Here is a 27,842-nt window from a genome sequence, read left to right on the forward strand (position 1 = left end):
ACCTGTGCGAATGGGGTCATGCGGATATAATCTGGACAATGGACAGAGTCCTGGCCGTCCCGGCCCTTTGCGCTTGAACTTCGACTTCTTGACGATCTTGAGGGCAGACTACATTCGTCAGCGCAGCTCTGCAGAGGCCTCCCATACCTGGCACTCACCGAGAGCCAAACGAGGAACAATGAGCCGATACGTGTCATTCTTCGGGTATAGGCCTGGCGAAAGGGCCTGTTTCGCCGTTCGAGGGGGGACGCGTGGCGATAGAGATCAAAGATATTGACTGCAAACGTCAGCATGGTCTAATACTCAGAACCAAATAGACTTACTTGGCGCTGTGATCGTAGATGAAGCTCAGCTTGAGTATATCGTGGAGCTGGACAAGAGTGCTGATACGGCATAGGCGAGAGCTGAGGCAGACCTCCGACCGGTGGTGGATCGGACTCGCTTCGACGCAGTGTCTGCGGACACGAGTGATGGTGCTTGTTGGTGCCTTCCATCTGGAACTGTCAGCCAAGTCGACGGAGCAGGCGGAGTACTCACCTCAATGGTCCGGTGGACCCGTACGCCCCAAAGCCGATCTGGTTCTCGCCCGTCATGTCCCTCGAGAAGTCGCCACTCCAGCTCACACCGCCTTGACCGAGGGGCAATGCCCTACAGCCGGTCTTAGATCGCGCTGTCTCCCTTTGCCCATCAGAGCGCACGCTCAGCCACCATCTCAGTATCCCCCTTTCCCGGCCGGTGCCCAGACCTCCTCTTTACAACGCCATCGGGCATAGCGAGGTGCTACCCGCCAGACAGCCTCCGAGCCCGATCTCCCTGGACCAGCGCTGTGGAGATGTGACGGCGACCGCGCGCAGATACACTGTGAGGAGCGCGAGGTGTAAGAGACGCGGAGGGGAGAGGGCTGGAAGAGTCCGGCCTGTCATGCTCAGCCGAGATTCAGGGGGAAGTGCAGGGGACGCACGATGTTGGTGGCGGGTGTGCAAGGCGAAGTAGAGTCTGGCCTGGACAACGAGGAAAGAAGACAAGAGGAGCGTATACGTACTGGAAAGTCGATGTCGACGAGCTGGTCGTCGATAAGGTACCGCTGGTGCGAGCTTGACTTTCGGCCACATCGCTGAGCTCGGTTTCGGCAGTCTGGTCGCGGCGGGGAGCTCAGGCTCTTACTTGACTGTCTGTTGGATCAGCTTTGCGCTCTGCTGGAGGACTGAAGACTGACCTTCTCGCATGTCCCTCTCTCCAAATGACCCGCTGGCTAGATCTCCGCCGTTGTGCAGGCTAGAGGAGCTGTACCATCAGCTCGACCTTCTCCAGATCCGCCAGGGTTGCGGGACCTACGAGATAACGAGCCAGATCCCTATGACCCCCAGGAATTCTCCCTTAACATCGGAGAATACACTTGCTCCCTCTTGAAGACTTGAAGAGACCGTGACTTGCACGCCGTCAAAGCCATTCCAATCGCGCTTGTGCACGCGGGCTCGCCGGACTGTTCCCGAGGTTGGCATTCCCTAGGTCCATAGGCGAGGACGATAGCGATGACACTGGCTTCACAGTCTAGCTGACTCTGGTTGCTTCAGTCTGTCCGAGCCAGATTCAGCTACATCTGAATCTTGAGATCAAAGCTCCTCGCCGTCGATGAGTACGTACTTGTGAAGGGCCTACATCTTGGAGAGACCGGGCTCTTGGAGCATAAGTGCTACTCGTTAATCTGGTCATCTAAGGCCGTGACCCCTTTAGAGGCAAAGGTCGGCAATACGAGTACCATGGTCCGTCGGAGGTCATTAGACGATGCTGAGAGGCGCTCAGATGCGAGAATAGGTAAATCAGTAGCTGATTGCGATCTATATCGACCATCCCATATCAGGACACGTAGGAATGGTCCTGAGATACAGCTCTGCGGTTCTCAGAGCAATGTTGCTCGGTTGCCGCGAGGACGTGAACAGGGGAGGGGGCTGAGCGATGAACCTAGGCGCTGCAGGCAGCCCAGCGGTCACACTGTTCCGTGCTGATGAGACAGTGGGCTCTCCCTTCGCCTGCGCCGGCATGCGTGCTGGCGGTGTGCCTCCCATAAGGTGCAAGGTGATGTATGGAGAGATAGCGAAGGTGATTTAGTTGCGCAAGCAGCAGCCTCAGCTGGCCAGCGGGGTTGGATGATACTGCGACTACGTCATCCACGTCACCATTCCTCCACCAATTTTGCTTCCGTCCGCCGCGTCGCGTCCGTCGCGTCCAGCCTCTCCTGCTATGTATCTCATTCAGTAGTTGACCGTTGACCTCTCATAGAACACCTGCGCAGGACCCGAGCAGTATTTCCTCTACGTGCGTACACGGAGGGAGGATTGGATACTTCTGACTGAGCTGAATTTGTCGTAGACCCTACCTCGTAGACCCTACCGTCGTACCTTCCCACTGCAACCTCCTCCTCCACCCGCCAGCGCCATGCCTCCACGAAGAAAAGCAGCAGCGGCTCCCACAGCCGAGCCCACAGCCGAGCCCACTCCATCTTCTTCGGAGACTACTACCACCTCCCCTCCCTCCTCTACCGACTGGTACCTCCTCCACGCACGCATGCTCGAGATCAACGACCCCCAAATCTGGCGCCAGATCCTCGTTCCGCCAGACATCACCGCCCAAGATCTGCGGTGGCTCATGACGGCGGCGTTTGGCTGGGCGGGGGGACACATGTGCATGTGGACGGTGCGCAAGGTGACTAGCATCGAGGGCAAGTCAGAGCCGCTGGTAACCGAGATCAACCCGGAGGGATTTGCGATCCCCATGGCGGCGTTCGGGTATGGGGATGCCAACCAGGATCCAGACGCGGACTTTTCGGCGTTCGATGAGGACGGCAACTCCAACCATGGACTCAAAGACAAGCAGACCCTCGCCGAGCTCGACAAGCAATACGACTTTACCAATAACAAACACCTCCTCCATTGGGAGTACGACATGGGGGATAGCTGGGAGCATATCATCATGGTGGAGAAGAGGATGTCGGAGGCAGAGGTGCGCGAGAGCGGGGCGCTGGCGGGTGGGGCGAAGAAGGGAGTCAAGCGGACCAGTACGGGCAAGGAGAAGGAGGCAGAGAAGGCGGAAATCAAGTTGACACCGAAGATCCTGGAGGGGAAGGGTCATGGAGTCGCCGAGGATGCGGGATCGTATCCGGGCTGGGACGATCTGAAGGATGCGTACAAGGCCAAGGGGACAATGAAGGACAACGAGGAGTACGAGAGCCGGAGGGACTGGTACGAGGACAGCTGTGGGAATGGGGATCCCAAGGGACTGAAGGGGAAGAAACGTTTGGAGCACTTTGACGTTAATGAGGCGAATGCGGCTTGGACGATGTACAAGGAGACTTGGATCAGATGAGATGTGAGTTGGGGGCAAAGAGGACCGAGCAGTGATCCAGCACTTATCGGGGGACGGTAGGTCATTTGACATAGAGTAGCGTGAATAGCTTAGAGGAATCCGAGGGAATAGGCAGAGAGACGAAAATCAGTACAGCTCGGTCCAAAAAGCAGCGGACTGAAGGAGCGGTCGGACAGTCAGTGAGGGTCTGTCGTAGCGCGGACGGTCAGGAGGCACGCAGTGCATGGATGGGCATCGTCACGGGCGGCTATGTTGGCGTAATGCAGACGGGATGGACACATCGAGCTCCTGGAAGATCAGCTGCGTCCGCAATCCAAGAAAGGAAGGATAAGCAGAGGGTCGATGCAGGGAGGCGAGCTTACCTGAGCGCAGAGCAGCGCTACTGATGCTGCAGTGGACTCGGTCTAACTTATGGGCCATGCCCAAGAGCTCCTTCGGCTCTCCCGCCTCCATCCTACCTCCTTTCCCTCGCCAACGTACGCTCTCCCGTTATCGCCGGGGTCAACGGCACCGCGAGAAGGCCGTGAGTACATCCTTGAGCGCGACTGATATACAGAGCACCGCGACTGCCCGGAGAATACTGGGCAGAGCTGGTCCCCCTTCCGATCATGTTCGCCGCTGCCGACTACGTTCGCGATGCCACGCTGGCGGGCACACAGTATGGCGCTGTGGGAAGATTCTTCCACGCCCAGTTTCCTGAGCGGGCACGGACGTACCGCGCCGAAGGCAGCATCCGCAACCGCTTCTCTCGCGACGTAGTCCGGGTTGAGGCAAGGAGGCAGCACTGGGGGCGGTACCGATGGAGGGGACCAGCCGATGGGATGGGATAAATGGAGCGCCTTCTGCAACGAAAACGAGGGTCGGTAGATGCCGCAGGTACATTTGGGTCGCCTTTGGCTCCGGCCTTGGCAACAACAACCAGCGGCCCATCTGGTCCCCCTCCTCCCGCGGCAACACCACGGTCACGCACGCCTGCAAGCGCTGGAACAACAAGCAGTCCTGCCCTGGTGATACCTGCAAGTTCAAGCATGCCTGCATTGTCTCCGTCCAGAGTCACCCGTCCTGCGACGCGTATCGAAATGTGGTAGCAATGGTGGCAAGGGCGGCGGTGGTAGTGGCGGCGGCAGGGGTCTCGGCGCTAGGTTTGGGGGATGATTGCTTGCGGCTGTCTGGGGACGGCGACCGACGATAAAATGGGGTGTAGCGGCGGCAGGGGTCTCGGCGCTAGGATTGGGGGATGATTGCTTGCGGCTGTTTCGGGATGGCGACCTAGGATAGTACGGGGTAGCTAGCGGTTGCGGCTTCCAAGATTGGAATTTTGTATGGTCGGTGGCTCGTAGTCTGCTTAGCGGAATGTACGTATTGCTTGCTTCGTACTCAGATCCTAACTAGTCAGCTCGGGTACAAGTGGCATGTCTGGATCAGGGGGAAGAGGGTTCAGTAAATAGCAAGTGTCCGCAGGGCCCGGAGGTCTAGGGGGAAAGAAGACATAAAGTGCTGAGTAACATCCAAGATGCGCAGGATAGAAGTTGGGAAAGTGGATGATGCCGGAGGAAAGAGGAGAACATACCTCAACTCCCCAGTCCCGCCGTCACCATCCTCCACAAACTCGACGTCAAATGTAGGCCCATCCCGGATGAACGGCCGCTCCGAGGTATCACCCTCAAACAGCTCGGCGTCGCGTCCGTACTTGTTGTTTGGAGCCGGCAGGCCCAGACCGTTCTTGACGCGAGAGCGCGAAGCCGCTGAATATCAGCTTCTTCCTTTTGCTGACGTACCAAATATTTGCTCTCCGCGAAGGTCATTGTCTCGGTCGGCGCGTCTGAAATGACTTGCGCGGCACCGGACGGGGGAGAGGGATACGGCGGAGGGAGGGACCCGACAGAGACGATCGGGGTAGAGGGTGCGGGGAGAGGCGTGGACGGAGAAACGGTGAGCCAATGACATCGATTGGGAGGACGAGGGGGGTCGAAGGGCGAGAAGCTGGAGGGGACGGGGATAGGCAGCCTCGCTAGTGACGTTCCGGGTGGGGGTGATGGCGGGGTATGGATAGGGGTGTGCGGAGATGAGGTCGAACGGGGATGATGGGGCGGGGGTAGCTATCTCCTCGGTATCAGGTGAGTGTACCAGACGTTCAAGCGCAGAGGGAGGGGACACCGTGAGGTCGGATATATACAGGTCATGCATGACCCCTGCTGCGGATCGCACGGAGCCGAGCTGGCGATCGGGTTGCCCGGCACGGGGAGCGACCCAGGCGTGACTTAGTGTCGACGAGTAGCGGAAGCGCCGAGGGAAAGCCCCGACCTTGGGCCCGGCCGACCCACTGTTCTGCGAGCCGAGGAAAAGCAGAGCGTCTGATGAGTCAGCTGGGACCAGGTCATGAGAAGAGCGGGCTGGAGATCGAGGAGGAAGAGGGTGGTTTCAGTATATAGCAGTTGTCCGCAAAGTCCGAAGATCTAGGGGGAAAGAAGACGTAAAAAGCTTATTCTCATCCGAGATGATATGGCGAAGGTGGATTGTAGGGCAGAAGGCAACTGAAGCTTACGGGTTGATTGATGGATACGAGTTTGGACGTGGGCGAGTGCAATGGCTTTTTGTGTCGGTATCTGCCGAGTCAGCTGAGGGCACTGACATACGACCAAAGGGGTGTAAGGTGGGGTAGGTGTCAGATAATAGCAGTTGTCCGCAGAGTCCGAAGATCTAGGGGGAAAGAAGACATAAAATGCTTGAATACATCTTGGAAGGTGGGGAAGGGATGAAGAAGTAGGGGAAGAGATGCTCACGTTGACCGGGCAGCGTCTCCCGACAGAGGATAGCGACTCCAAAGCAGGGCAGCATCCCAGCTGTTTGACTCGAGTCCGCCTATTGATCAGCTCGATCCCAGATATAATCAAGGCACGGGTACAGAAGTGGGTGAGAGGAAGCATGGACGGCAGATTGTGGGAAGCCATGGCTGCGAACCAAAGACCGTGGAGGGAGGGATGGGGCGGGGCGGACGGGCGGAAGGACATTGATCAGGGAGATGCTAGATTGAAAGACAGACTTACCTGAGTCAGATGAGAATCCGAGGCTGCAGCTCCATCGCGCTAGCCAGCAGGAGGGGAAGCGTCCCGGTGCTGGCCTACTCTCCGGCTTCAACCCCTCCCTCAAGAGGATTCCCTCCGCCCCCTCCCCCTCCAGCGCCTTATCATGCTCTGCCTCCAACGCCCCCCATCCTCCTCGTGCCCCGCCCTACCCGTCGCCGCCTCGAGCGTTCCCTGCCGCCCCCTCAATGCGCCCACCGCGTACGCCTCAAGCTCGTCGTGGCTGCTACCAGCCTCTTCCCCAGCGCCCCTGCCGTGCCGTCCCGCAGGACCCCTCAGCGCCGGACGGGGACCTGCTATCACTGAGAAAGGCGACGGAAGGATGCGCGGGGAGTTGTGAGCGAAATGACAGTTGGGAGACGGCGGGAGTAGGTTCTCGACGGGTAGCAGTGTCGTGGCGAGGAAGGGGTTGTTGATTGCTCGTAATCGTGGCTGGCCAGCGTGGCCGGCGTCTTCTCCTCTCGTCTTGGCGGCTCCGTCGTTTGTTGTCCAGCGGCTCCGTCGTGCGGCTTCTCCTAGGTCTTTGCCGGTCCGACGTTGCGTCCGTACGTTCCGAGCTGGATAAGATCAGCTTGATTCCAAAGCAGTCACAGAACATGAGAGGAAGAAGGGGGGAATTCAGTAAATAGCAGTTGTCCGCATGTCCTTGGACTAGGGGGAAAGAAGACATAAAATGCTTGAATACATCCGAGAAGATTGGGGATGGCGAACGAGGAACGGGAGTGGAGGAGTTGAGGAGGAACGGCGCTCACCTTTGGGAAGTTGGACTGAAGTAGATCTCGAGAGTATGAACTGCGGAGTCAGCTTGAGTCCGTGAGTTGGGCTAGAACGGGTCGGATACTAGGGCGTAGACACTACAGAGGAAAGAGGGATGAGCGAGCCTAGGAGGTTGTGGGGAAGGACACGATCAGTTTGGAGCAGACGCCTACATTTGCACAAGTCGATGCCCCGGTCTCTTGCTCGCGCGATCCGGATATGTATCGTGATCATGCCTGCTTCCGAGATCAGCTTGAGCCTTTGTTGATGACAAAGAAGTTTAAAGGAGGCGCAGGGTTCAGAAAATAGCAGTTGTCCGCATGTCCGTAGACTAGGGGGAAAGAAGACATAAAATGCTTGATGACATCCGAGAGGGGAAGGAGGGATAACAGGGGGAGTGAAGGGCTTAAGCAGGTTGAGACAACTCACTATCTTATTGGAGCGTAGCCAGAAGGTCTTGATGGTGCCTGCGTAAGCTGTACCGTCGTGAGCAGGTCTCGAACTGATCGCGCCGTAAGCGAGTTCCCGATAGACTGCAAAAGATCCCAAAAACATCATGCACAACTAGGGAGCCGGGGGTCCCAGACCCATCTCTATATGTCTATATACTGCGAAGTCAGCGCAGTCCATCCCAATCCGGTCGAGCAGAGGCTGAGGAGGGGGATACTCACCTCGTCAATGATATAATCCTGAACTCGTGCTTCCCTCCCGGATCTGCCGTATGCACCTCATTCTCGCAATTCAACACATGATCGCCGGGCCTGAAACCGGATAGGGGCAACGATCTGTTTAAAGTCAGCTCTTGATCCCGCTTGAGGGGAGGGCAGAGAAGGACGAGGACTCACTGAGCGATGTTGAAGTTCTGTGGCCAGTAGCCCTCCATCCTCACTCCATCATCTTTCGCATCGTCCACCCAGCACCAGAGATTCCCGAGCCCAAAGATGGCGCTGCGGAGGTAGTGTAGCTGGACCTCGCCAAGGGCGGAGGAGAAGGCAAAGGAGATGGTGGCGCCGGGTTCGGTACTGATCCAGTAGTGCTTTTCGCCATGAGACCATTTGCTCCTGGTGCGGGTCAGCTACATTCCTACTTGGTGGAGTACTGCGAAGAGCGAGGTACTTACCATCCTTGTTGCTTGAGCGGCTCGAGCTTGTGTTTTGAGGACTTCATCGAGAAGCAGCTTGGTCGGAGAGGCGGGACGACGGTGGCTGGGTCGTATTTCTGGTTGAGGCGCATCTGGACGTCAGCTTCCGGTGAGAATAAGGTACGGATAGCCGGAGAATCCAAACATACCTTTGGGACCTCAGCCACGGGATACTTATCCTCAAGTCGCTTGCCGCTCCACTCTGGTCCGGCGTGGAGAGCACGTCGTTCCATCTCGCAAAGCTGCATGTCGATGTAGGCGTTGACGAGATCGGCAGTCATGCGGTGGCCGTACTGGCTCAGCTGGATAGGTCAGCAATAGTCAGGAAGTTTGGCTGACACAGATGCCCCCCGCTCCACCCCTTACGCGACGCTCGATCCTCTCGCCGCCATCCAGCTCAAGAGATAGCCATGACCGGTCCACCACGTCATGGTCGTCGACGAGATAGCCATTACCGACGCCCACCACGCCCAGCTCCCTGCCTTCCCGCCAAGCCCCACAACCCTACCCATTTGGTAGCCCGAGCACTCCACCGTGACCAGCCCCGTCCACGGCAGAACCCCCATTACTTGATTGCAAACTCACATGCCGAACATCCATACCTTCCAGCTCGCCCTTCTTGCCCTCATTCCTGTTGAAGAACTTTTCGACACTGGCAAAGTTGGCCATGAGGTCCGGGAGGAAAGGGTTGCGGAGGGAGATGGACGGGATGTCGTAGAACTCGTTGAGGCCTTTGTGCTGTAGGAGTCAGCTTGGTCCAGGAGTGTCAACGGAGTATCTTAGTGGGCCGGGAGAACGGCAACGGCGAGGGGGTGGGGCTGAAAGGAGGGAGCGAGGCTTGGGCATTGACCCAGAGCAAGAGGAGGAAGACGCAAAGACGAGGAGGATAGCTAATCTGCTGGCAGCGCCTGGCAGCGCCGAGAAGCGAAGCTCACCATTTCCCCGCCGAACGCGATGGTTTCGAACAGCAGTGCGAAGATCCTAAAATAGTCAGCTTCCGTGTATTGCAGACCTTCAAATCAGAACGCCCCGGCCCAGTCTACCTTGGAGCTGAGTCAATCGGGGGTTAGGGACGCAGTACTCACTCGACATTGATAACGGCGGGTTTGTGTGGCAAGTCGAGGAGGGATCGGACCATAAGCTCATACGACTCGATATTGTGAAGAAGACTGGATGATCAGCTTTGTCTGGGAGACTGGCGTGTATAGAGAAGGACAAGACAAGCGGGGATGATGGATTGAGGGAATTATAATGCAAGTTTAGGGAGCGAGGGGATGGCGGTGCTAGGAATCGGATGAGGACTGAGGGTGAGGAGTTGGCGGTCTGACGTGGCGGAACAAGGGGATCACGGAGACTGGTAGGGACGATCGCCAGCGCTCGACCCGCGGAAGCCTTGGAGAGTAACGTGGAAGATGGAGAGGAGAAAAGGTCAAGGAAGGTGATGGGGGACGAGCAGAACATTGCAAAGGAGAGCAAAAGAGCACAAACGTACGGCTCGTCATTGATAGCTGTTGGGCGTCAGCCAAGCGCCTCCTCGAATCTGGTTACACGCTCATGCGGTTTGGCTCTTGGGTTTTGTGACCATACTCTGCCAGACTGCTGCCCAACGCCGTACCCCGCCCTCCGCTCCTTTTGAGCGTGTCCGATTCTACCTCTCCCGACTGTATTCCCACGCTCCGCCCGATTTGTCCCGGCTCTTACCCGCTCTCCAGCGCCTGAGCACAGAGGTTGCCTTCTCCTCCTCCGCAGCTCTCGCAAACATCCCCCGGTCCGTCCCAACACACGGAAACTCCTTGGATGGGACGTGTCCCCGACCACACCCCTCGCCCGCTCAAGTATCTCTCCCGCTGAGCCAGTCTACCAACATCCAGAAAGAAGGGAAAACTCACCCAGCTCCACGATAAACAAATCCACGTCCTGGTCCATATGTTCTCCCCAACAATACGCAAAGTAATTGCTCCCTGTTCCCCCTTGTGCACCATTCACGAGCGCGTTCTTGCCGTCCTTCTTGCCCGATACGCCAAAGACTACTTTTCGACCGGTAGCTGATCCGACAGGCGATTCGGATGCGGGGTCGAAAGGGATTTTATCGTGGGCGGATAAGGGAGATAGGGCGTGGAGGTGTTCAAAGATGATGCGGTGCATGATGGCGGGTCGGTACCAGGGCTCGCGGGGTTCGTCTTCGCCCCAGAGGATACCGTTGCCTTGGGAGACTATCGGGTCAGCGTTATCCTACAGAAGGTTCAAGGTGGACGGGTTGAAAATGGCAGAAGGGTAGAACAGCGAGATCTCGAGGAGGTAGAGGAATCACCCAACTTACCTGATCCACCGATAACGCCTACTGTGAAGGGGTCTCCAGCTTTGATCTTCGCCAGTAACCGTCTCAAGCGATCATTCGACCCCGCATGCGATATAGCCCGGTTCAGCCTGTCCTCTCTGAGGATATCAGCGATTGATCTATGTGATTTACGGAGTGAAAGGGAAAAGACACTCACCCAACCTCATCGCACAGCTCTGGAGCTACACCGCACATCGTACATCCCTGTCCTCCCCTCCCTCGCGCTGATAGCTCCCCATTAGCGCTACCGCCTCCACCTCCCGAGGTCTCGCTATGTGGTGCGAAGAGCAAGGACTGCCCATGGCCGATTGGATAGAGCGAAAGGAAGAGGACGATGTTGATTACGATTGAAGATATGAGGAGGAGCCTATTTGATGGAGGCATGTATGCTATATTCCTCATCTAGAAGGAGGGGTATACTAGGTGTATGGGTAGCATGAGATGTGTAGCTGATGAAGGATGACATGTGAATTGAATGATTTGGGTGAAGGCATAGGTGAGCAAGGGGAAATTAGGTTTCGACTTTCGACCCCCTCGTTTCAAGTGATCACAAGTGGGGGGCTCATTTACATCCAGAGCATACAGTACGGGTACCTCCCGCTCCACAGCCACATGCCCGACGGCCGACAAGCTCAAAGGGCGATTGCTCTTCTGCTATTCTCAACTCTCACTCATACTCATATATACTCACCGTCGAGCACAGCGTCAGCCACGCAGGATGGCAGCTCTCCGTCCGATGCTGTCTCTCGCACGAGAAGAGACAACCCTTATCACCTCGGAGCTCGCTTCAGTGGCGTCGGCAAGTCGGGTGGCGATTGGCGATTCGGCGGTAGGAGCTGGTAGGGTAGCGGCCGAGATGAACCCGCTGGCGGTCAAGCAGGCGATTAGGGCCGGGGCGGACGAAGGGTCTGGATGTGAGTATCACAAACTCTCGCTATGTCGGAGAAATCGTCAAGAAGACAAGCTGATACGGTAGTCGGGGGAATGGGCCTGCGTCAAACCTTGGAGGTCTCAGCGAAGGACATGGGCTGTGAGTCCCTATTCACCATCTCGGCTGGAGCATTTGCTGATATACATAGCTGTGACACCTCTTTCACGTCAAGCAGTTGAAGCAGGCATGAAGGAAGGAGGTACGTCCTACACGATGTTGACAGTCTCCCGGTCCACTCGTGCTAATACCCCAGACTCCATCCTATCGCATCATCTCAACCTTTCCCCACATCCTCCTTCACTCAACACCACGTCTCTCCTCCACTCACATCCCAACCTCGCCGCGTCCGGCTCATCGACACAGAGCGTCATCACCTCGGCTATCGAGCAAGATATGGGTCAGACACTGAAGGAGGTTTTGAGCAATGCGGGGCAGACGGGGGTGGAGGAGCAGATGGACCAGGTTGTTGAGGTGGCTAAGGTGCTGGCGAAGGGAGCGGTGGAGTCCTGATAGGTGTGTGCGCCGGTTGGGTGTCGATTCAGGAGCAGGTCAGGGTGATTGCACCAATGACCCAGGGCGGTGTCACGAGATTCGCGAACAGCAACGACAAGAATGCCCAGCTCCTGCCTCATCGGGGAGGAAGGACATGATATAGATGGGTCGGTATAGTATGAGCTGTAGCTATAGTCTGGACCACCATGTACATACACTCTGTTGACCGCGATTCGGCCTTCTTCCCCTCGTACTCATAGATATATCTCACCCGCCATATGGCCGTTGGTCATGATCACCCACCCTCCCCTCAGCGTGATCGATCAGCAGGCCATGTGGATCATGGTACTACTGATCCACTTGACACCGCCGCAAGTCCTGCCACTGGTCCCGCTGGCGATGTGCAAGGACGCTGACACTATGTGCATGCTCCTACCCCGGATCCCTGGCACCACTATTAATTGCCCCTATCTATGACTAATTATGAAGATATCTACCGCATCTAAAATATATACAAGAAGGCGTAAGATATGTACAAGAAAACCGAAACACGGGAACAGCAAGCAACATTGTCCAACAGACCCTAATTCTTCCCCTTGGCGCCCCCGCTCCGCTTCGGCTTCCTCTGCTTCGGCTTCTTGAAGCCCGCCCCGGTCCTCTTCTTACGTGCAGGCGGCTCGGCGCACATATTGTGGTACGTCATTGTCCCGTCCGAGCGCCCGTGACCGTAGCTAAGATGTCAGCTTCGCCCATACGTGCAGCAGAGTGAAGGATTAGACGAGGGTGGACACTCACAACTCTTCCTGTGAGAGCGTCCGGAACCTTGGCTTGCGCTTACCAGGAGCGACATCCTTCTGCTTCTCCTCCTCGTCCGCACCTCCACGAGCAAGGTACAGGCTCTCCATAAACCGCAGCCTCTCTTGGATGGTATCGCCAGGGGGCGGCCTTAACGTCTCGCGGAACTCTCGAGCTGGGACGAGTACGTCTCGCTGGGCAGCTGGGGAGACGGGCGCGGGAGGGAGAGGGAGAGGCAGCGCAGCCGGCACCTCGGCAGCAGGGACCGGAGGGGGATAGGAGGCAAGAAGGGCGGGTTCGATACCGAGGTCGAACGACGGTCCAGCAAAGGGCATGAGACCAGGCGCTTCGAGAGCCGGCGCGGGGATGCCGAGCTGGGCGGCCTGGGAGGCGACGCGGACCTCAGTAGGGACGCGAGGGCGCGACGGGACCTCGGCAGGCCTGGATGGGATCAGCTGAGGCACCTCAGGCAGCTTGTATGACGCGGGAAGCTGATCACTCACTTCTGGCATACGAAGATGATACCGTCGTCCTCCTTCTCAGATGCGATCTCGTCCACATTCACTTCGTCCGACATATCAAGGATATCCCCTGCCTTGACTTTCACCTTATCGGTGACCTTGATGGTCTTCCGCTTCCCAGCCACCTTGACTTCCTTGGCCACCTGGACTTGCTCCGCCACCTTGCCCGCCAGACCCCTCTCCGCCACCTTGATCTTCTTGGCCGGTTTGTCCACCTTGGCCTTCTTCGCCACCTCAACCACCACCTTCACCTTCACCTTCTCCGCCACCTCTACCGCCTCCGCTACCTCGGCGGGCGCTGTGACCCAGTTGGGGCGCTTGTAAGGCCTACTCTGGCCGGGCTCCTCCAGCTCCAGCTCCAGCTCCCTCTTGTTCGCCTTGCCACTACCTCCCACAACCTGCTTAACCCTGTGACCCATCTCCGACACAGCGGCCGACGAACCTGCGCGCGCGATTGGTGGGGCGGCCACCGCGTCGTCATCAATCATGTCAACATCTGGGCTGAGTTCCCGGTTGGTTCTGGCCGAGATGAGGTCGGTAGTGATGATTGTCTGAGTACGCGCGACGGCTTGATCCTGCACATGATCAGCTCGGCTCGCAGACACCGCACGGTAATGAAGATACTCACCTGAATGACTTGAACCTCTTCCACCCCTTCCATCACGTCATCTTCATGGAGCATCACATCGGCGCCTCGTCCTTCATCCATATGCCCCACCGCCTCCAATCCCAGCTGCTCCCCCATCCCCTCGCCCGCTGGACCAATCACACCACCCTCCGCGTCAAAGGGAGACGGCTCCTTCTGGAAGAGGACAACGCGACCGCCGAGCATCTCGACGTCCTCTTCAAGACCGGCGAGCTCGCGCCCCCCCTCGGCGGTATACTTCTCCAACAACTGAGCTTTCACCTTCGCGGCCCAAACAGCCTGCTCCTCCGCCGCCTGTTTCTCTAGCTCGGACTTCTTCGCCAGGAGAGCGTCCTTGCGCGCCTGAGTTATGGCCTTGGCCTCTGCCGCCGCTACCCGCTTGATCTCTGCCAGGATCGCCGCTCTGGGGTCAGCGGCCGAGGAGCCGGTAGGGATGACCGACGAGTGGTTGGCTGATTGACTGGCGAGCGAGGTGGAGATGGCGGGCTGGCCAGCGATGGCGCTAGTGACGGCGCTGGCGGTGGAGGACTTGATCTCAGCTAATTTCTTGCGACGACGCTCCTGTTTCTTGGATAGGGCAGGTTGGACGGTGAACTGGGTGTGATCGTTGGCTGAGACCGGGAGAGGGATGGCGATAGGACCGGACGAAGAGGAAGCCGATTGAGCGGGAGCGACGACCGGAACCGAGGACTGCGCAGACGAGGTGGATGTAGCGGGTGTGAGGGCGGCGGTCTTTGCAGCATCCTTGGTCTTGGCGCGCTTAGCCTTGACTGCTGTCCCATCAGCGCGAAACTCAGCGAGAAAAGGACGCGACTTACCAGGCTGATTGCCGACGTGAAGGGGTGGGACGTTGAGGGGATTGTGGTTCTCGTCATGCTTGACTTTGTGCTTGCGCTTCAACGGCGGAGCCGAAGTTAAGACGAGGGCTGGAAGTGATAGCGCGAGCCCAGGATTGAGGAGGGGGATGATCGATGAAGAGATGGCATTGTGAGCGGGTGGGATTGCTGCCGAACTGGTGGATCCCCAGGGGTTGGGCTGCCCGGCGAGGAACTTGAGCGCCGAGGGACAGGGGATGTGAGCTGGTAAGGTACCAGCAGCTGCATGATCAGCCAGGATCCAGGATAGACGCGTCAGTGTACTCACCAGCCCGACCTCTGTAGTCGAGCATCAGTGATCTGATCATCTTGGACGAATCTGTCTGGTGAGAGCGAGATGATATGGAAGTGCTAGTAAATTAAATAGGTGAGAAAGGATGAGATGAGATGAGAAATATGAGTCGATACGCGCTGGTAGTGAAGCAAAACAAGCTGTCGCCCGTTCAGGCAAAATTTCGACCTCGGTGCGCTCGGGCCCACCGCTCCCCCGTCGGCCAGCCAACCAACCTTGTTATAATCCCGCGGCGAATAGGCTGCAAACACGCTGAACTCGGCATTGGATTGACTCGACATCGTCGGTGATGGATAGTAGAGGAGCAGCGAGCTAGCTGTGAGATGTACGGAGCTGAAGCAGAGAGCACAGAGATGCAGCAGGTGGAATGCGGTGTCGGAGCTTTCTGACAGTCAAGGTGATTGATCGGCGAGGAATGTGGCACAAGTGGGCACGTGATCAAATGAGCAGCCAGCCTCGTCAGCTGCTCTCCGGTCTCTCATGGCGCTCACCCGATCCCGACAAGAGGAGGACCCAGCCAGACAGTCTACCTTGGTCATCATACCCAGCGAAGGTGGGCTAGTAGACGGCCTGAATCTTATTGCCCAGGTGCCACATTCGGAACCGAGGTACCGAGAGGTGAGCTCCACGGCTGACTTGGCCGTGACGAGCGTGATTGCCATAGCCGGGTTGGAGTTCAGAGGTCTGCCTTCGGTCGACGACTCATAGGCCCACTCGGAAACAGGCTCTTATCGCCGGCGAATCTGAGGATTCATGCAATCGCTGAAAGGCAATCGACGAGCGATGCCGTAGCATCCAGATAGCATACTACATAGACTTGCACACGTAGCGGACCTAGACTCTGTGGTGTGTGACTGGGTGCGATCTCAACCACGTTCACACTGTAAGCATATGCATGCAGGTAGGTAGCCCATTGTCCGCGCTCGCTCGGCCTCTGCTGGGCCTTGCTTTCGGCAACCTGAATTCCTCCCCCTCTAACTCCACATCCAAGATCGACACCGGGCCCAAGATCGACACCGGGCCTGAGCATATCAGCTATCCATTCAGCCGGCCATAGCGTACGGACTGTAGCACGCACAAGGCAGCAAAACGTCCACCCCGTCATTCTTCCACATCCTGCGCCACCGCACATTCGCCTGTCCGCGGCAGCACCATTGTAATAGACCCCTCTAGTTCCGCCCGTCTCGACCCCGGTTGCGGGGTGCTGGAGCAGCCATGCCCGTCAGATCGATGCTGACTTCTGCGAGCCCATCGACAGACGGGTAGCTGCGTGTGTCGCGGTGCTTGATGTCTGAGCCACGCCGAAATGACGAGAATGATTGAAGTGCTTGGCAGGAGGTAAGCCGTCGAAGAGGCGGATCACCCTATGTTGAGCGTGGAGATTGATCTGGACATGCAGCCAGCAGGTGGTGATGAGGCTTTGCGCTGGTGTTTGGTCGTATGCTGATGAGTCAGCTGTGAATTGCATGTTTGCCTTATCGACCCAGGTAGCCGCCACGTCCGAGGTAGACTCACCTTCACTCCTGGCCCTTCCGCCTACGACCGGACGTAGCCCCACCCCATCTCTCTCATACCCTCCTCGCTACCTCTGTATCCATATCCGTAACCCCTCGCCTTCCCTCCCAGCCCGACTTCAGGCGCCCAATATCTCGCCTGCTGGGTTTGGTATGGCTGCGCCTGTACCCGGCGCCGCTTCCGACTAGAGAGTTTGGTAGATGCGGGCTCTGGTACGGGCGCTTGAGGTATGCGAAGGACGGAGACGGTTCGGCCTTTCGACTTGATCTTACTGGCGATGAGGGCGGGATAGGTGGATGGAAGAATGTGGATGAGGGTCGGACCGGGAGTAGGGAGGTTGAGAGAGATGAGGGGGAGGGGCACAGCTAGTGTCATTTCTCCTTCCAGCCGAGTCGATGCGGTCGGATGCGATGCCTGGGCAGGTGGGGCGATATCGAGGGGTCTCGAGCTGTCCTCCCAAGCAGCAGCGGCGGAGCTTGCAGCTTGGCGGATTTTGGCGGTGACTGCGCTGTCGAGCGGGATGTGACGGGGGTTGCTGATGCGGTCAGCTAGCTCCTCTCAGGAGAGTCATGATATGCAATCAGATGAACACGTACATAGGCGTCTGATAGTCCTCCTTGACGGGCAGAAGGGATAGTGGTCGAACCGGCATGGAGGAGAACAGGCGGAAAGCTGATCCGTAAGCTTTGCCATTCCCGGTCGATAGTAATAGCATAGAGATGCTCACGAATCTGCTTCTCTGCCTCAACTTCCGCATGTATAGTTTCTCCTCTCCGTCCTGGCCCAATAGCGTCCTCAACCATCTGCTTCATTGCCCGCTCCCTTTCCTTCCGCCTCTTCTTCTTGGCATTCTGCTTCTCCGCCTTGGTCATCGTCTTTTCTGCCTCTCGCTCCGCTTCTGTTCGCTCGTCACCATGGCCTTCAGTTTGCTGTGGGATAGTGGTAACATCCTCGAGGTACGATAGGTCGACTGGAGGGATAGAGGGGAGGCGAGACCGCATCAGATTTTCGTATTCGAGAAGATCGTCCGGGTCGACCATGACCTCGTCATCGTCCGAGATAGAGAGGTTCGAAGACTCAGCTTCGACTGCCGCCGTGTCATCAAGGATCCCTGGCCCCAGCATGATCTAGACGTGGCTGCGAGTGCGAGTATGAATGGAAGATTGCCGTACCCTAACAAACTCTACGAAGCTGCTGCCTTCATTCCTCGCCGATCGCGGACCGCACACCACGTGGCGTCGATCTTACTTAGCCCCGCCCCTTGAAGCCAAGCAGCGCTAAAAGTTGGCTAAAAGAGCTGTAACAGGTGCTAACCAACCCACGAACGTCCATATTCTACTGTATAGCTTAACTCGTTCTGCGAGGCTTGCAACTTGACAGGGCATGTCAGATATCAGCTCCAACGAGAGACGATCGGATAAGTTGTAGGCGAGCTAGAGCATAACCGGGTAACGGTGTTTACTCAGCTGACCTCTGGCTGACTGCTGATAAAGCTGTACGAACTACATGAGCGGATCTCTCACACCACTCTGACCAGATGATCTTTACACCATAAACAGTATACTCGAAGACTTCTACAGCATCTCCTCGCAACCTACACCGCGCTCTCCTTGCCCAGATCCATCCACCATGAACCCCAAGCTACCTCCCGCTGCCTTCGTCAAGCTGTGCGGCGATAATGTTGTCGGCACTGCGAGACCATTGTGAGTGGACTATGCGATGTATAAAACGCCCAGTATTATGCTGATCCTACAGGCGTGTCCTTCAAGAGTGCACATCAGAAATCGAAGTATACCATCTATATCTGAGGACGGATATGGCGCCGAGTACGGCTCTGCATGATCGTGCAGCTGTTCGCCTGTGAGTCTATCCATTCGTGACGTCTATGACAGTGATTAGGAGCTTGAGCCTGATGCTTTTCAGACTCAAGTTGAACCCCGTATACGACGCAAAGGATAATGACACGTGGACCATGGCCGACGGGATGCAAGTCCTCAGCGGCGTCCACCGGTTCGACATCACCATCATGGTGGCAGGGGAGCCAGTGCAGTACATATTCGTGCTTCACAAGGAGTCTCCTTATCTGGAGGAGATGGCCAAGGGAGGCGAGTTCGCTCTGGCTGTGACCTTAGCCGGACGCCTCGCCGCTCTGGTTTATCCCCAGATATATCGTTTTGGTCTACGATCAAAAGGGGAGATAAATGCAGTGCCAGCAATGGTACGGCCCCCTGTAATGTCAAGCCGGGTTGTCATTGGGTGAGTACTCTCCTCCACAGGATGTCGACGTGCAGGGGATGCTTGCTAAATCATCTTCAGTAAGTATGTGTCTTACCGGTGTGCATCGATACCGGCCGGCGAGGTAGAGAAGGTGTGGGGGTCGGACATCCGCCTGTTGGTGTGTTCGTCGTTAAATGAGATCGGGAGTGCCGAGTGGTGGGTGGTCTTTGATGCGCAGATCTGAGAGTCTGGCCGGAAAGCTGATTCTACAGGGTCCCACAAGAGAAGGTCGCCTGGGAGCCCCACACCCGGTTCTCCAGTACCAATGGGGCCTTCCTGACCGATATGGTCAGCAAGGTGATCCAGGACCCCATCTGCCCCACCTCCAGGCATCCAACTCGGGTGGCCTTCCTCAATCTTCCGGACGTGATTACACACATTGACGGTTTCATGGCGGATATTCGCCTCCACACGACGCCTATGATCGAGCGGGACATTGGCAGGCTGCTGGAGGAGGAGGAGGCGGCGGCGGACGGGTCATCGGGTGGTCGAAGTGGAGAGGCGGAAGAGGTGACTGAGGACGCCCGGTGAGTCCAGCAATCTTGAGTCTGAAATGTCAGATGGCAGGAGCTGATCTTCGCAGGGGAAGGTTGAGTGACCCGGCTGGAGGGGTGGATGGTGGCTCGGAGGCGAGAAGTCCTGTGCGGAGGAGGGAGAAACGATCATTGTGAGTCACTTTCGCCCCATCCTAGAATTCGCTGAAGCGTACAGGTCGGCAGAGAGCCGTGTTGAGAGTCCTGCGCCCAGCTTCAGCAACAAGCGGATCCGACTCAGCCGTGGCGTGAGTCATTCATTGCGCATCTCGTTCAGGAGGTGTTCGGGCAGCAGCTGACATTTGGCAGGGGAGTGGATGGTCGCGGACCGCCGAAACATTGGAAGTTCGACCGGAAGGCGACTCCACGATGGAGGTTGAGGCCGTTGGGGGGCAGGGGGGTATCTCTGCGGTGGCTAAAGTGGCAATGCCGTGAGTTTCAATATTCCACTGCAGCCTACTTTGCCAGACAAAGCTGACCTGAATAGAGAAGCCTCCGGCTCGAGGCCGATGGAGCAGCCGAGAGCCCGGAGCAGGTTGTCCGAGCTGGACGCCCTGAAGTCGCCAAGGCCGGGTCCTGTGCCTTCGGCCATGACTTGTCTATTTGTACCACCTGAATAATTGTACCACCTGTATCATATTATGTATCATCAAGATCGGCATGAACACTGCGTTGAGGATGGTTCGTAAGCTACATGTCTCGCTAGGAGTCGTTCGATCCATGTGCACCATATCATCCGTTGCCCATCGTTGTTCCTCCAGCTCCCTGAGCAATCCCTGCCGTCTCGCCAACTGCCGTCGAAGGGGAGTCTATAGATATCGAGTCGCTGTCGTTCGAGCGCCAAGTACGCGCTCCCTGTATCCCTGCGTACGTCGAAGTCGTGCCAGGGAGACCGTAGTAAGCAACTTGCACGATCCTTCATCGGGCTGCAAACGTCAGCGCGGGTATCGGATGTATGTACTCGTACGGATACGGATGTAGCGGATCGCGCGCATATCCCAGGCGGTCGAAGCGCCCAGCTAGACGTAAGATGTAAGCGACGGGCTGAGGCACCTCCTGTAATCACCACTATCACAGTTGATATGGCTCTTGCTACTCCTCGACTCAATGCTTCGGGCAGCCAAGCCCTCTCGGCCTACCTCAAGGAGGTCATCAAGGGGCGGGAGTCTCCAGCCACCTGGATCGGCGCCACAACTGCTGGAGGGGAGATATATCTCGAGTGCGCGGGTGAGAGAGTATGGGGAGATGAGGCGAAAGGTAGTGTGAGCCAGGACACCAGTAAGTACTGGGCTCACAGATGGATCAGAGCTACTGCTCACTCCCTCAGTGTTACAGCTCTTCTCGACGACGAAGCTGGTGACCACTGTACGTATCGCTTCTATTGCTCGGGATACTGGAGAAGCTGCGCTGCTTCGCTCTTGCTGACCATGGCTGATCCTCACTCACTGTGTCCCAAGCTGACTCTGCAGATCGCCGCTCTCCAGCAAGTTGAGCAAGGCAAAATTGGACTGGACGATTCCGCTACGCTGCTCAAGATATGCCCCGAGCTCGGCAAGATGCAGGTGCTGGAGGGGTTTGGGGACGATGGAAAGCCACAGCTGAGGGACGCGAGGACGGAGATGACGCTGAGGATGTTACTGAATCATACCGCTGGTGAGCTTCATCACTCTCACCGGCTACATACGCTTGGCGGTCCAGTGCTGATGTTAGGTTTGACCTACGCCTTCTCGGACGCAAACGTCGCTCGCTACTGCCAAGAAGTCGGTACACCTCAAATGTGGTCACCCAACGCTCCTATCGCTGCCTTCGTCCAGCCTCTCGCATTCGACCCAGGAACGCGATTTCGGTACGGTATCGGTATCGACTGGGCGGGCATCATGGTCACTCGTCTCTCCGGTCTCGACCTCGAGGTGTACTTCCAGAAGTACATCTGGACGCCTTGTGCAGCCAAGTCTATGAGTTTTTTGCCCCCACGAGACTGGGATCAGGCGGGAATGGCGATGACGGTCCGAGAGCCGTTTCATACTGGACCCGTCAAGCTGCTGGAGGGGACGGCTATGGGGCGGCCGATGAACCCGGACGAGATAGGGCCGGTGTATATGGGCGGAGGAGGTCTGTTCGGGACAGCGAGAGACTACCTGGCTTTCCTACGCGGTCTACTACGGTCCGCCGACCCCGGTACGCCCGACTCGGAACGCCTCGTCCAGCCCGATACCTTCAAGCTGCTCTTCCTGGATTCGATAGCAGAGGAGCACGCCCCGCAGATCCGGAAAGACATCGCAACCATGGCGGGGAATCAGCACGTCCACGACCCGGCGATCCTCACTGGCGGTACAGGGGAGCAGGTGGGGTACGGTCCGGCTTTACTGCTGAATAAGGTGGATAGCAAGTTTGGGCGAAAGGCGATGAGTGGGTTCTGGGATGGGGCTGCAAAGACATACTACTGGTTGGACCCCACGACAGGAGTTGCGGTGAGTTGTCGACTCCTTTGCAAGCTACCAAGCTGATCTGTGCAGGGTATCTGCTTCACCAACTTGCTATCTCACAATCCCGATCCCTTCAACGAGGTGTTCAACAGGTTTGAGCGGATCCTGTACGATCATCTAGAATAGCAGTACTATATGGCCGAGGCCGGGCCCGAGGGGCCGAGGGGTCGATCTAGCTCCCGACGGCATGCATCAATTCCTGGGTGATCGTTGACTGCCCCTGGATTAACTGGGCTGCTATACGTATGCTACGCGGTTCCAGCACCAAATACTTCGGTCTGCGTCTGCTGCGCGCTGCGGTAGTCAGCCTGCCTCGGCACGGAGGTCCGCGGAGGGCAGAGCCGCGGTGTGCCTGACCTGACCGAGCTTGGCAATGCATGACGTGTCTCATCGAGATCGTCATCGATCGGCAGGGAAAAGTTTGAGACCGACCCCCGAGGCTCGTTCCTGCCCGAGGCGACTGTCCTTGATAACAACTTGACAAGAAGCAATGACTTTTCTCTTTCCTCTATACTCTTTCGACACCAGCCAAACTCTCGCGACATGCCTGCTCCGTACACCCTCGCAACTCCTATCGGGGAGAGGGCTTTCGGCGAACTCGGCCTCCAGCCCAGCGCGGAATCGTCCGGGTCCTTTACCCCCGCCAACCGCGAGCTCTCCGCCAATACCCTCGTTCCGCGCTCTGCCAATTCATCCAACCCGTCGGTTTACTCGCAGCAGAACGCCGTTGCGGACGAGGACCATCGCCCTGCCCCCTCTCCCAGCGTGAGCTCGAACGATCACGCTGGTAACAACAACAAGCCCGAAAACAACGCTGCCGATGCCACCCCCCAAGGTTCGGATCGGAGCACGACTCCCGTGCAGGCTGAGGGTAGCCCTGGTACAGGCAAGAAGGGAAAGCGCTCAGAAGGGTCAGAGGATGGGGACGAGGAGGACTGGAGCTACGACTCTCAACTCAAGGTGAGCACATGCCTGAACCCCTATCCCGTTCCGATTCCCTCTTTCGACCAAGCTGACTTTCAGGCCGACCACAAGCTCGCCGAATCCCGGGGTATCCCTCCCACTCGCTCTCTCGCCCTCGCCTACAAAGACCTCTGCGTCCGCGGAACCGGTAGTGCCGACGACGTGACCTACGCGCCCACCGTTGGCGGTATCCTCTTCCCTTGGAAGGCGAGGGGGTATAAGAAGCGCCAGGCCAAGCTCACTGCTGCAAGGCAGACGGAGGATCAGAAGAACGCGGTCAAGGATGAAAAGGAGGAGGCGCTGAAGAAGGGAGAGCGGTTCCTCGTCAGGGACTTCAATGGCGTGGTACAGCCGGGAGAAATGATGTTGGGTAGGTTGACCTCATTGTCTGTCTTCCCCATGTCCCAGCATCATCTTCTATGACTCCTCGAGCTGGGCTGATTATCATCCAGTCGTAGGCCGACCCGGCAGTGGCTGTACAACCTTCCTCAAAGCCCTCTCCGGACTCCACCAGGGCTACGCTGGCGTCGACGGCAAAGTCTACTACGGGACGATGGACTCGGACAAGGCGCTCACCCCGTACAAATCCGACGTCGTCTTCAATCCGGAAGAGGACATGCACGACCCCAACCTCCTCGTCGGGCACACCATGGACTTTGCGCTCCGCAACAACACCCCCGCTCCAGGCGTCCGGCTTCCCAAGGAGGAGGGCGGCGAAGCAATGACGGCAGACGAGTACCGGACGAGGGAGAAGGGGACCCTGCTCAAGGTGTTCGGCCTGGAGCACACCCATGACACCAAGGTCGGGGACCAGTACGTCCGCGGAGTGTCAGGCGGCGAAAAGAAGCGGGTCTCGATCGCCGAGGTTCTCACCTCCAAGGCGTCCATCCAGATGTGGGACAATGCCACTCGCGGTCTCGATGCGGACACGGCGCTGCGGTACACCAAGGTCATTCGGACGCTCTGCGATGTCGATCGGAACGCGGCGGTCGTCACGGTCTACCAGGCAGGCAACGGGATCTACGACTGCTTTGACAAGGTCACTGTTATCGCCGAGGGGAGGGTCATCTACTATGGTCCGAGGGAGGAGGCGAGGGGGTACTTTGAGGATCTGGGCTTTGTCCATCCCGACGGAGGCAACACCGCGGACTTCTTGACCTCAGTCACAGCTGTGAGCTTCTTTCGCCGACACTCGGGGCTGTGCTGATTTCAGACCAATGAGCGTCAAGTCAAGGACGGTCACAACGGCAAGGTCCCCACCACCGCTGCCGAGTTCGCTGAGGCGTACAACAAGTCCGAAACCTCCAAGCGGATGCACGAGGAGCTCGATCGCCACCTCGCCGACGAGAAGCTTCAGCGAAACACCGAGGAAGCACAGGGTGTCATCCAGGCGCAAAAGGAGAAATACGCCATCAAGTCTTTCCCCCAAAAGACGAGCTTCTTCACCCAGGTCAAGGCGGCGTTGATCCGGGACTATCAGCAGCGATGGGGAGATCAATGGTGAGTAACGGCATGGACTGGGCTGACTTTAGGACGCTATGGGCTCGTCAAGTCACCACGCTCATCCAGGCGCTCACGGTCGGATCGGTCTTCTACATGGCGCCAGACAATACTGGCGGTCTTTTCCTCCGCGGCGGTGTCGTCTTCCTGTCCCTTCTCTACCCATCCCTCATCTCGCTCTCGGAAACTACTAGCGCCTTTTCCGGTCGAGCCGTCATGGCCAAGCACAAGGCGGCGTCCATGTACCGTCCCTCGGCGGTCTTTGTCGCGGCTACTATCGGCGACTTGCCCATCTTTTTCGTCCAACTGGTCATCTTCACCCTCATCATCTACTTTATGGCTGGACTCAAACAGACAGCGGGCGGCTACTTTACCTACCTCCTCTTTGTCTACTTCTGCACCCTCACCACCACGGCCTTCTTCCGTTTCGTCGGTTACTCCTTCGGTACCTTCAACAACGCGTCCAAGGTCTCAGGCTTCATGTTCTCGGTACTCGTCACGTACGCCGGCTATGCCATTTACTCGCCCTTCATGAAGCCATGGTTTGCCTGGATTCGGTGGATCAACCCCATCTACTACTCGGTCGAGGCGCTCGTCGCGAACGAGCTGGACGGGTTGCAACTGCAGTGCATCCAGCCTCAGCTCGCGCCATACGGTCCGGGCTACGAGGGTCAACCCGCCGGATGCGCTATTGCCGGGGCTACGCCCGGATCGACCATCCTCTCCGGTACCGCATGGATGAACACCGCTCTCGAATTCTACCGGTCGCACGTTTGGCGCAACTTTGGCTTTGTCATTGCCTTCTGGTTCCTCTGCCTCTTGCTCTGCGCCATCGCTATCGAGCGCCTCCCCGCTGCCGGATCCAACAAGGCGACTTTGCTCTACAAGCCCGGCGGCGGCGGCAAGTTCATCAAGCAGGCCAACAAGAATGGGCAGGAGCCAAGGGATGAGGAGGAGGGAGCGGGCGCGATGCAGACCAACGAGAAAGCGGGCAACAAGGGGAAGGGCGAGAAGAAGGGGGAGAAGGAGAAGGGGAATGACGCGGTGCATGCAGCCAACACGTAAGTCTAGCGTCATGTTAAAGCTGACCATAGTGTCTTTACCTGGAAGAACCTCACCTACACTGTCCAAGCTGGCGGCAAGGACCTTGTCCTCCTCGACGACGTCTTTGGCTACTGCAAGGCCGGTACTCTCACCGCTCTCATGGGCGCGTCCGGCGCCGGCAAGACCACCCTCATGGATGTCCTCGCGGCTCGCAAGACCGAAGGCGATATCGCCGGCGAGGTCCTCATGAACGGCCGCACCCTCCCCGTCTCGTTCCAGCGCACCACCGGATACTGCGAGCAGGTCGACGTGCATCTCCCCCAGGCGACCGTCCGCGAGGCGCTCGAGTTCTCTGCGCTGCTCCGTCAACCTCGGTCGGTCTCGGACAAGGACAAGCTGGCTTACGTCGACGTCATCATCGACCTGCTGGAGCTGCATGACTTGGAGGATGCGATGATTGGGACGCCGGGTGCGGGATTGGGTGTCGAGCAGCGGAAGCGGTTGACCATCGGTGTCGAGCTGGTCAGCAAGCCGTAAGTCCCCCTCTTGACCCAGCTGATAGCAGTACTCTTCTCTTCCTCGACGAACCCACTTCCGGTCTCGACGGTCAAAGCTCCTTCCTCATCGTCCAATTCCTGCGGAAACTCACTGCCGCCGGCCAAGCCGTCCTCTGCACCATCCACCAGCCGTCCGCCTCCCTCTTTGCCCAGTTCGATAACCTCCTCCTGCTCAAGAGGGGCGGCAAGACCGTCTACTTTGGTGCAATCGACCAGCTCAACGGATACTTTAGCGACAAGGGCGTCGACATTCCCAAGGACGTCAACCCGGCGGAGCGCATGATCGACATCGTCTCGGGCGGCTTGTCCAAGGGACGGGACTGGGCGGACGACTGGTCCAATTCGAACGAGTGCAAGGAGCGATTTGCAGAGCTCGAGCAGCTCAACAAGGACAACGAGGGGCGGGAAAGCCAAAACGAGGATGACAAGTACCAGTACGCGTCGACTACCCCCATGCAGCTCAAGCTCGTCCTCAAGCGGGCGTCGGTCCAGCTCTGGCGGGATACCGAATACGTCACCAACAAGGTCATGCTCCATATCGGTTCTGCTCTGTTCAATGCCTTCAGGTGAGTACTACAAGTGGGCTTGGCTGATGTCAGTTTCTGGATGATTGGCAACGCCTATGGAGACCTCCAAAACCGCCTCTTTACCGTCTTCAACTTTATCTTTGTCGCTCCCGGTGTCATCGCCCAGCTTCAACCCAAGTTCATCGCCAACCGGGACGTCTTTGAGACGAGAGAGAAGAAGGCCAAGATCTACTCGTGGTGGGCATTCTGCTTTGGCGAGATTGTTGCCGAGGCGCCTTACCTTATCGCCTGTGCTTTCCTCTACTGGGCTCCATGGTGAGTCTCGACTTTATCTGATGACCTTGCTTGGCTGACCCGCAGGTACGCTGTCGTCGGCTTCAGCTACTCCCCTTACCCCGCCGGCCCCGTCTACCTTCAAATGACCCTCTACGAATTCCTCTATACCGGTATCGGCCAGTTCATCGCGGCTTACGCGCCCAACGCCGTCTTTGCCGCGCTCGTCAACCCGCTCCTCATCGGTGTGCTCGTCCTCTTCTGCGGTGTCTTGGTACCGTACACGCAGATCACTGCTTTCTGGCGTGAGTACCAATTCCACTGCTGTATCCACCCATCTTCTCAAGCTCAAACCTACACATCATCTCCACGCCCTCCATTTCCAGAGCTGATCCAACAGGCTACTGGCTGTACTACCTCAACCCCTTCAACTACCTCATCGGTGGAATGCTCAACCCCATCCTCTGGGACGTCGATGTTCGGTGCACCGAGCAGGAGTTCGGAGTGTTTGACCCACCCGCAGGTCAGACGTGCGGCGCCTACATGTCGTCCTTCCTCCAGCAAGCTACGGGCTACATTGACAACCCCGACGCGACATCACAGTGCCGATACTGCGGCTACGAGAAGGGTAGCGAGTATCTCGAGAGCTTGAATTTGGGTAGGTGGATCGACGGATGGAGGGATATTTGCTTGACTTTGTGAGGACTGCATCTCGACCCAGCTGGAGGTGGAGCTGACGATCAGGCTCTTTGTTGTCTCTTCTTATGCTCTCGTTTTCCTCTTGCTCAAGCTGCGGAGCAAGCAGTCCAAGACGGCCAAGTAGGCTGGTCATATGTAGCAACAGTGCCTGATATACTCATATAATTTAGAATAATTGATAGATGTTCATGAAAGGATCTTGGACTGAATATGTTCGCTGAAAGCCACCGATATC

At 57.5% G+C, this 27,842-nt stretch overlaps 8 protein-coding genes across 8 annotated transcripts; 4 read left to right on the top strand and 4 right to left on the bottom strand.

Moving 5' to 3' along the window:
* Nucleotides 1–16: 16 nt before the first annotated feature.
* Nucleotides 17–1,502, bottom strand: MKK02DRAFT_27765 (uncharacterized protein; the record flags this gene model as incomplete). The annotated part of the gene is made up of 8 exons (XM_053087395.1): nucleotides 17–108; nucleotides 159–198; nucleotides 324–441; nucleotides 538–648; nucleotides 757–916; nucleotides 962–1,114; nucleotides 1,217–1,284; nucleotides 1,336–1,502. 8 exons carry the CDS (start codon nucleotides 1,500–1,502, stop codon nucleotides 17–19), a joined length of 909 nt encoding a protein of 302 aa, XP_052944342.1.
* Nucleotides 1,503–2,436: 934 nt separating this feature from the next.
* MKK02DRAFT_37443 (MM3350-like domain-containing protein) lies at nucleotides 2,437–3,363 on the top strand (the record flags this gene model as incomplete). Its single annotated transcript, XM_053089652.1, has 1 exon — nucleotides 2,437–3,363. One exon carries the CDS (start codon nucleotides 2,437–2,439, stop codon nucleotides 3,361–3,363), a length of 927 nt encoding a protein of 308 aa, XP_052944343.1.
* A 4,506-nt stretch (nucleotides 3,364–7,869) lies between these two features.
* On the bottom strand, nucleotides 7,870–11,065 carry MKK02DRAFT_16351 (capsule structure designer protein; the record flags this gene model as incomplete). Its single annotated transcript, XM_053085617.1, has 11 exons — nucleotides 7,870–7,987; nucleotides 8,048–8,263; nucleotides 8,323–8,435; nucleotides 8,493–8,645; nucleotides 8,929–9,081; nucleotides 9,279–9,324; nucleotides 9,429–9,512; nucleotides 9,836–9,851; nucleotides 10,233–10,556; nucleotides 10,664–10,779; nucleotides 10,839–11,065. The coding sequence occupies 11 exons, from the start codon at nucleotides 11,063–11,065 to the stop codon at nucleotides 7,870–7,872; spliced, it is 1,566 nt and encodes a 521-aa protein (XP_052944344.1).
* A 1,622-nt stretch (nucleotides 11,066–12,687) lies between these two features.
* Nucleotides 12,688–15,249, bottom strand: MKK02DRAFT_27768 (uncharacterized protein; the record flags this gene model as incomplete). The annotated part of the gene is made up of 6 exons (XM_053087396.1): nucleotides 12,688–12,835; nucleotides 12,900–13,340; nucleotides 13,403–13,995; nucleotides 14,049–14,839; nucleotides 14,885–15,163; nucleotides 15,210–15,249. The coding sequence occupies 6 exons, from the start codon at nucleotides 15,247–15,249 to the stop codon at nucleotides 12,688–12,690; spliced, it is 2,292 nt and encodes a 763-aa protein (XP_052944345.1).
* Nucleotides 15,250–16,769: 1,520 nt separating this feature from the next.
* Nucleotides 16,770–17,872, bottom strand: MKK02DRAFT_37447 (uncharacterized protein; the record flags this gene model as incomplete). Its single annotated transcript, XM_053089653.1, has 3 exons — nucleotides 16,770–17,283; nucleotides 17,345–17,420; nucleotides 17,476–17,872. The coding sequence occupies 3 exons, from the start codon at nucleotides 17,870–17,872 to the stop codon at nucleotides 16,770–16,772; spliced, it is 987 nt and encodes a 328-aa protein (XP_052944346.1).
* Nucleotides 17,873–18,377: 505 nt separating this feature from the next.
* Nucleotides 18,378–20,178, top strand: MKK02DRAFT_37448 (uncharacterized protein; the record flags this gene model as incomplete). Its single annotated transcript, XM_053089654.1, has 8 exons — nucleotides 18,378–18,451; nucleotides 18,504–18,608; nucleotides 18,672–18,857; nucleotides 19,238–19,552; nucleotides 19,609–19,692; nucleotides 19,737–19,806; nucleotides 19,868–19,989; nucleotides 20,046–20,178. The coding sequence occupies 8 exons, from the start codon at nucleotides 18,378–18,380 to the stop codon at nucleotides 20,176–20,178; spliced, it is 1,089 nt and encodes a 362-aa protein (XP_052944347.1).
* Nucleotides 20,179–20,640: 462 nt separating this feature from the next.
* On the top strand, nucleotides 20,641–22,170 carry MKK02DRAFT_37449 (beta-lactamase/transpeptidase-like protein; the record flags this gene model as incomplete). Its single annotated transcript, XM_053089655.1, has 5 exons — nucleotides 20,641–20,836; nucleotides 20,886–20,923; nucleotides 21,028–21,211; nucleotides 21,269–22,029; nucleotides 22,075–22,170. The coding sequence occupies 5 exons, from the start codon at nucleotides 20,641–20,643 to the stop codon at nucleotides 22,168–22,170; spliced, it is 1,275 nt and encodes a 424-aa protein (XP_052944348.1).
* Nucleotides 22,171–22,587: 417 nt separating this feature from the next.
* Nucleotides 22,588–27,731, top strand: MKK02DRAFT_16305 (ABC transporter; the record flags this gene model as incomplete). The annotated part of the gene is made up of 11 exons (XM_053085611.1): nucleotides 22,588–23,004; nucleotides 23,068–23,377; nucleotides 23,460–24,178; nucleotides 24,221–24,507; nucleotides 24,540–25,568; nucleotides 25,602–26,084; nucleotides 26,117–26,674; nucleotides 26,708–26,950; nucleotides 26,996–27,213; nucleotides 27,309–27,606; nucleotides 27,653–27,731. The coding sequence occupies 11 exons, from the start codon at nucleotides 22,588–22,590 to the stop codon at nucleotides 27,729–27,731; spliced, it is 4,641 nt and encodes a 1,546-aa protein (XP_052944349.1).
* Nucleotides 27,732–27,842: the final 111 nt, after the last annotated feature.

The sequence above is a fragment of the Dioszegia hungarica genome, assembly GCF_025882075.1.
Source record: "Dioszegia hungarica strain PDD-24b-2 chromosome Unknown MKK02contig_11, whole genome shotgun sequence".
Lineage (NCBI taxonomy): Eukaryota > Fungi > Basidiomycota > Tremellomycetes > Tremellales > Bulleribasidiaceae > Dioszegia > Dioszegia hungarica.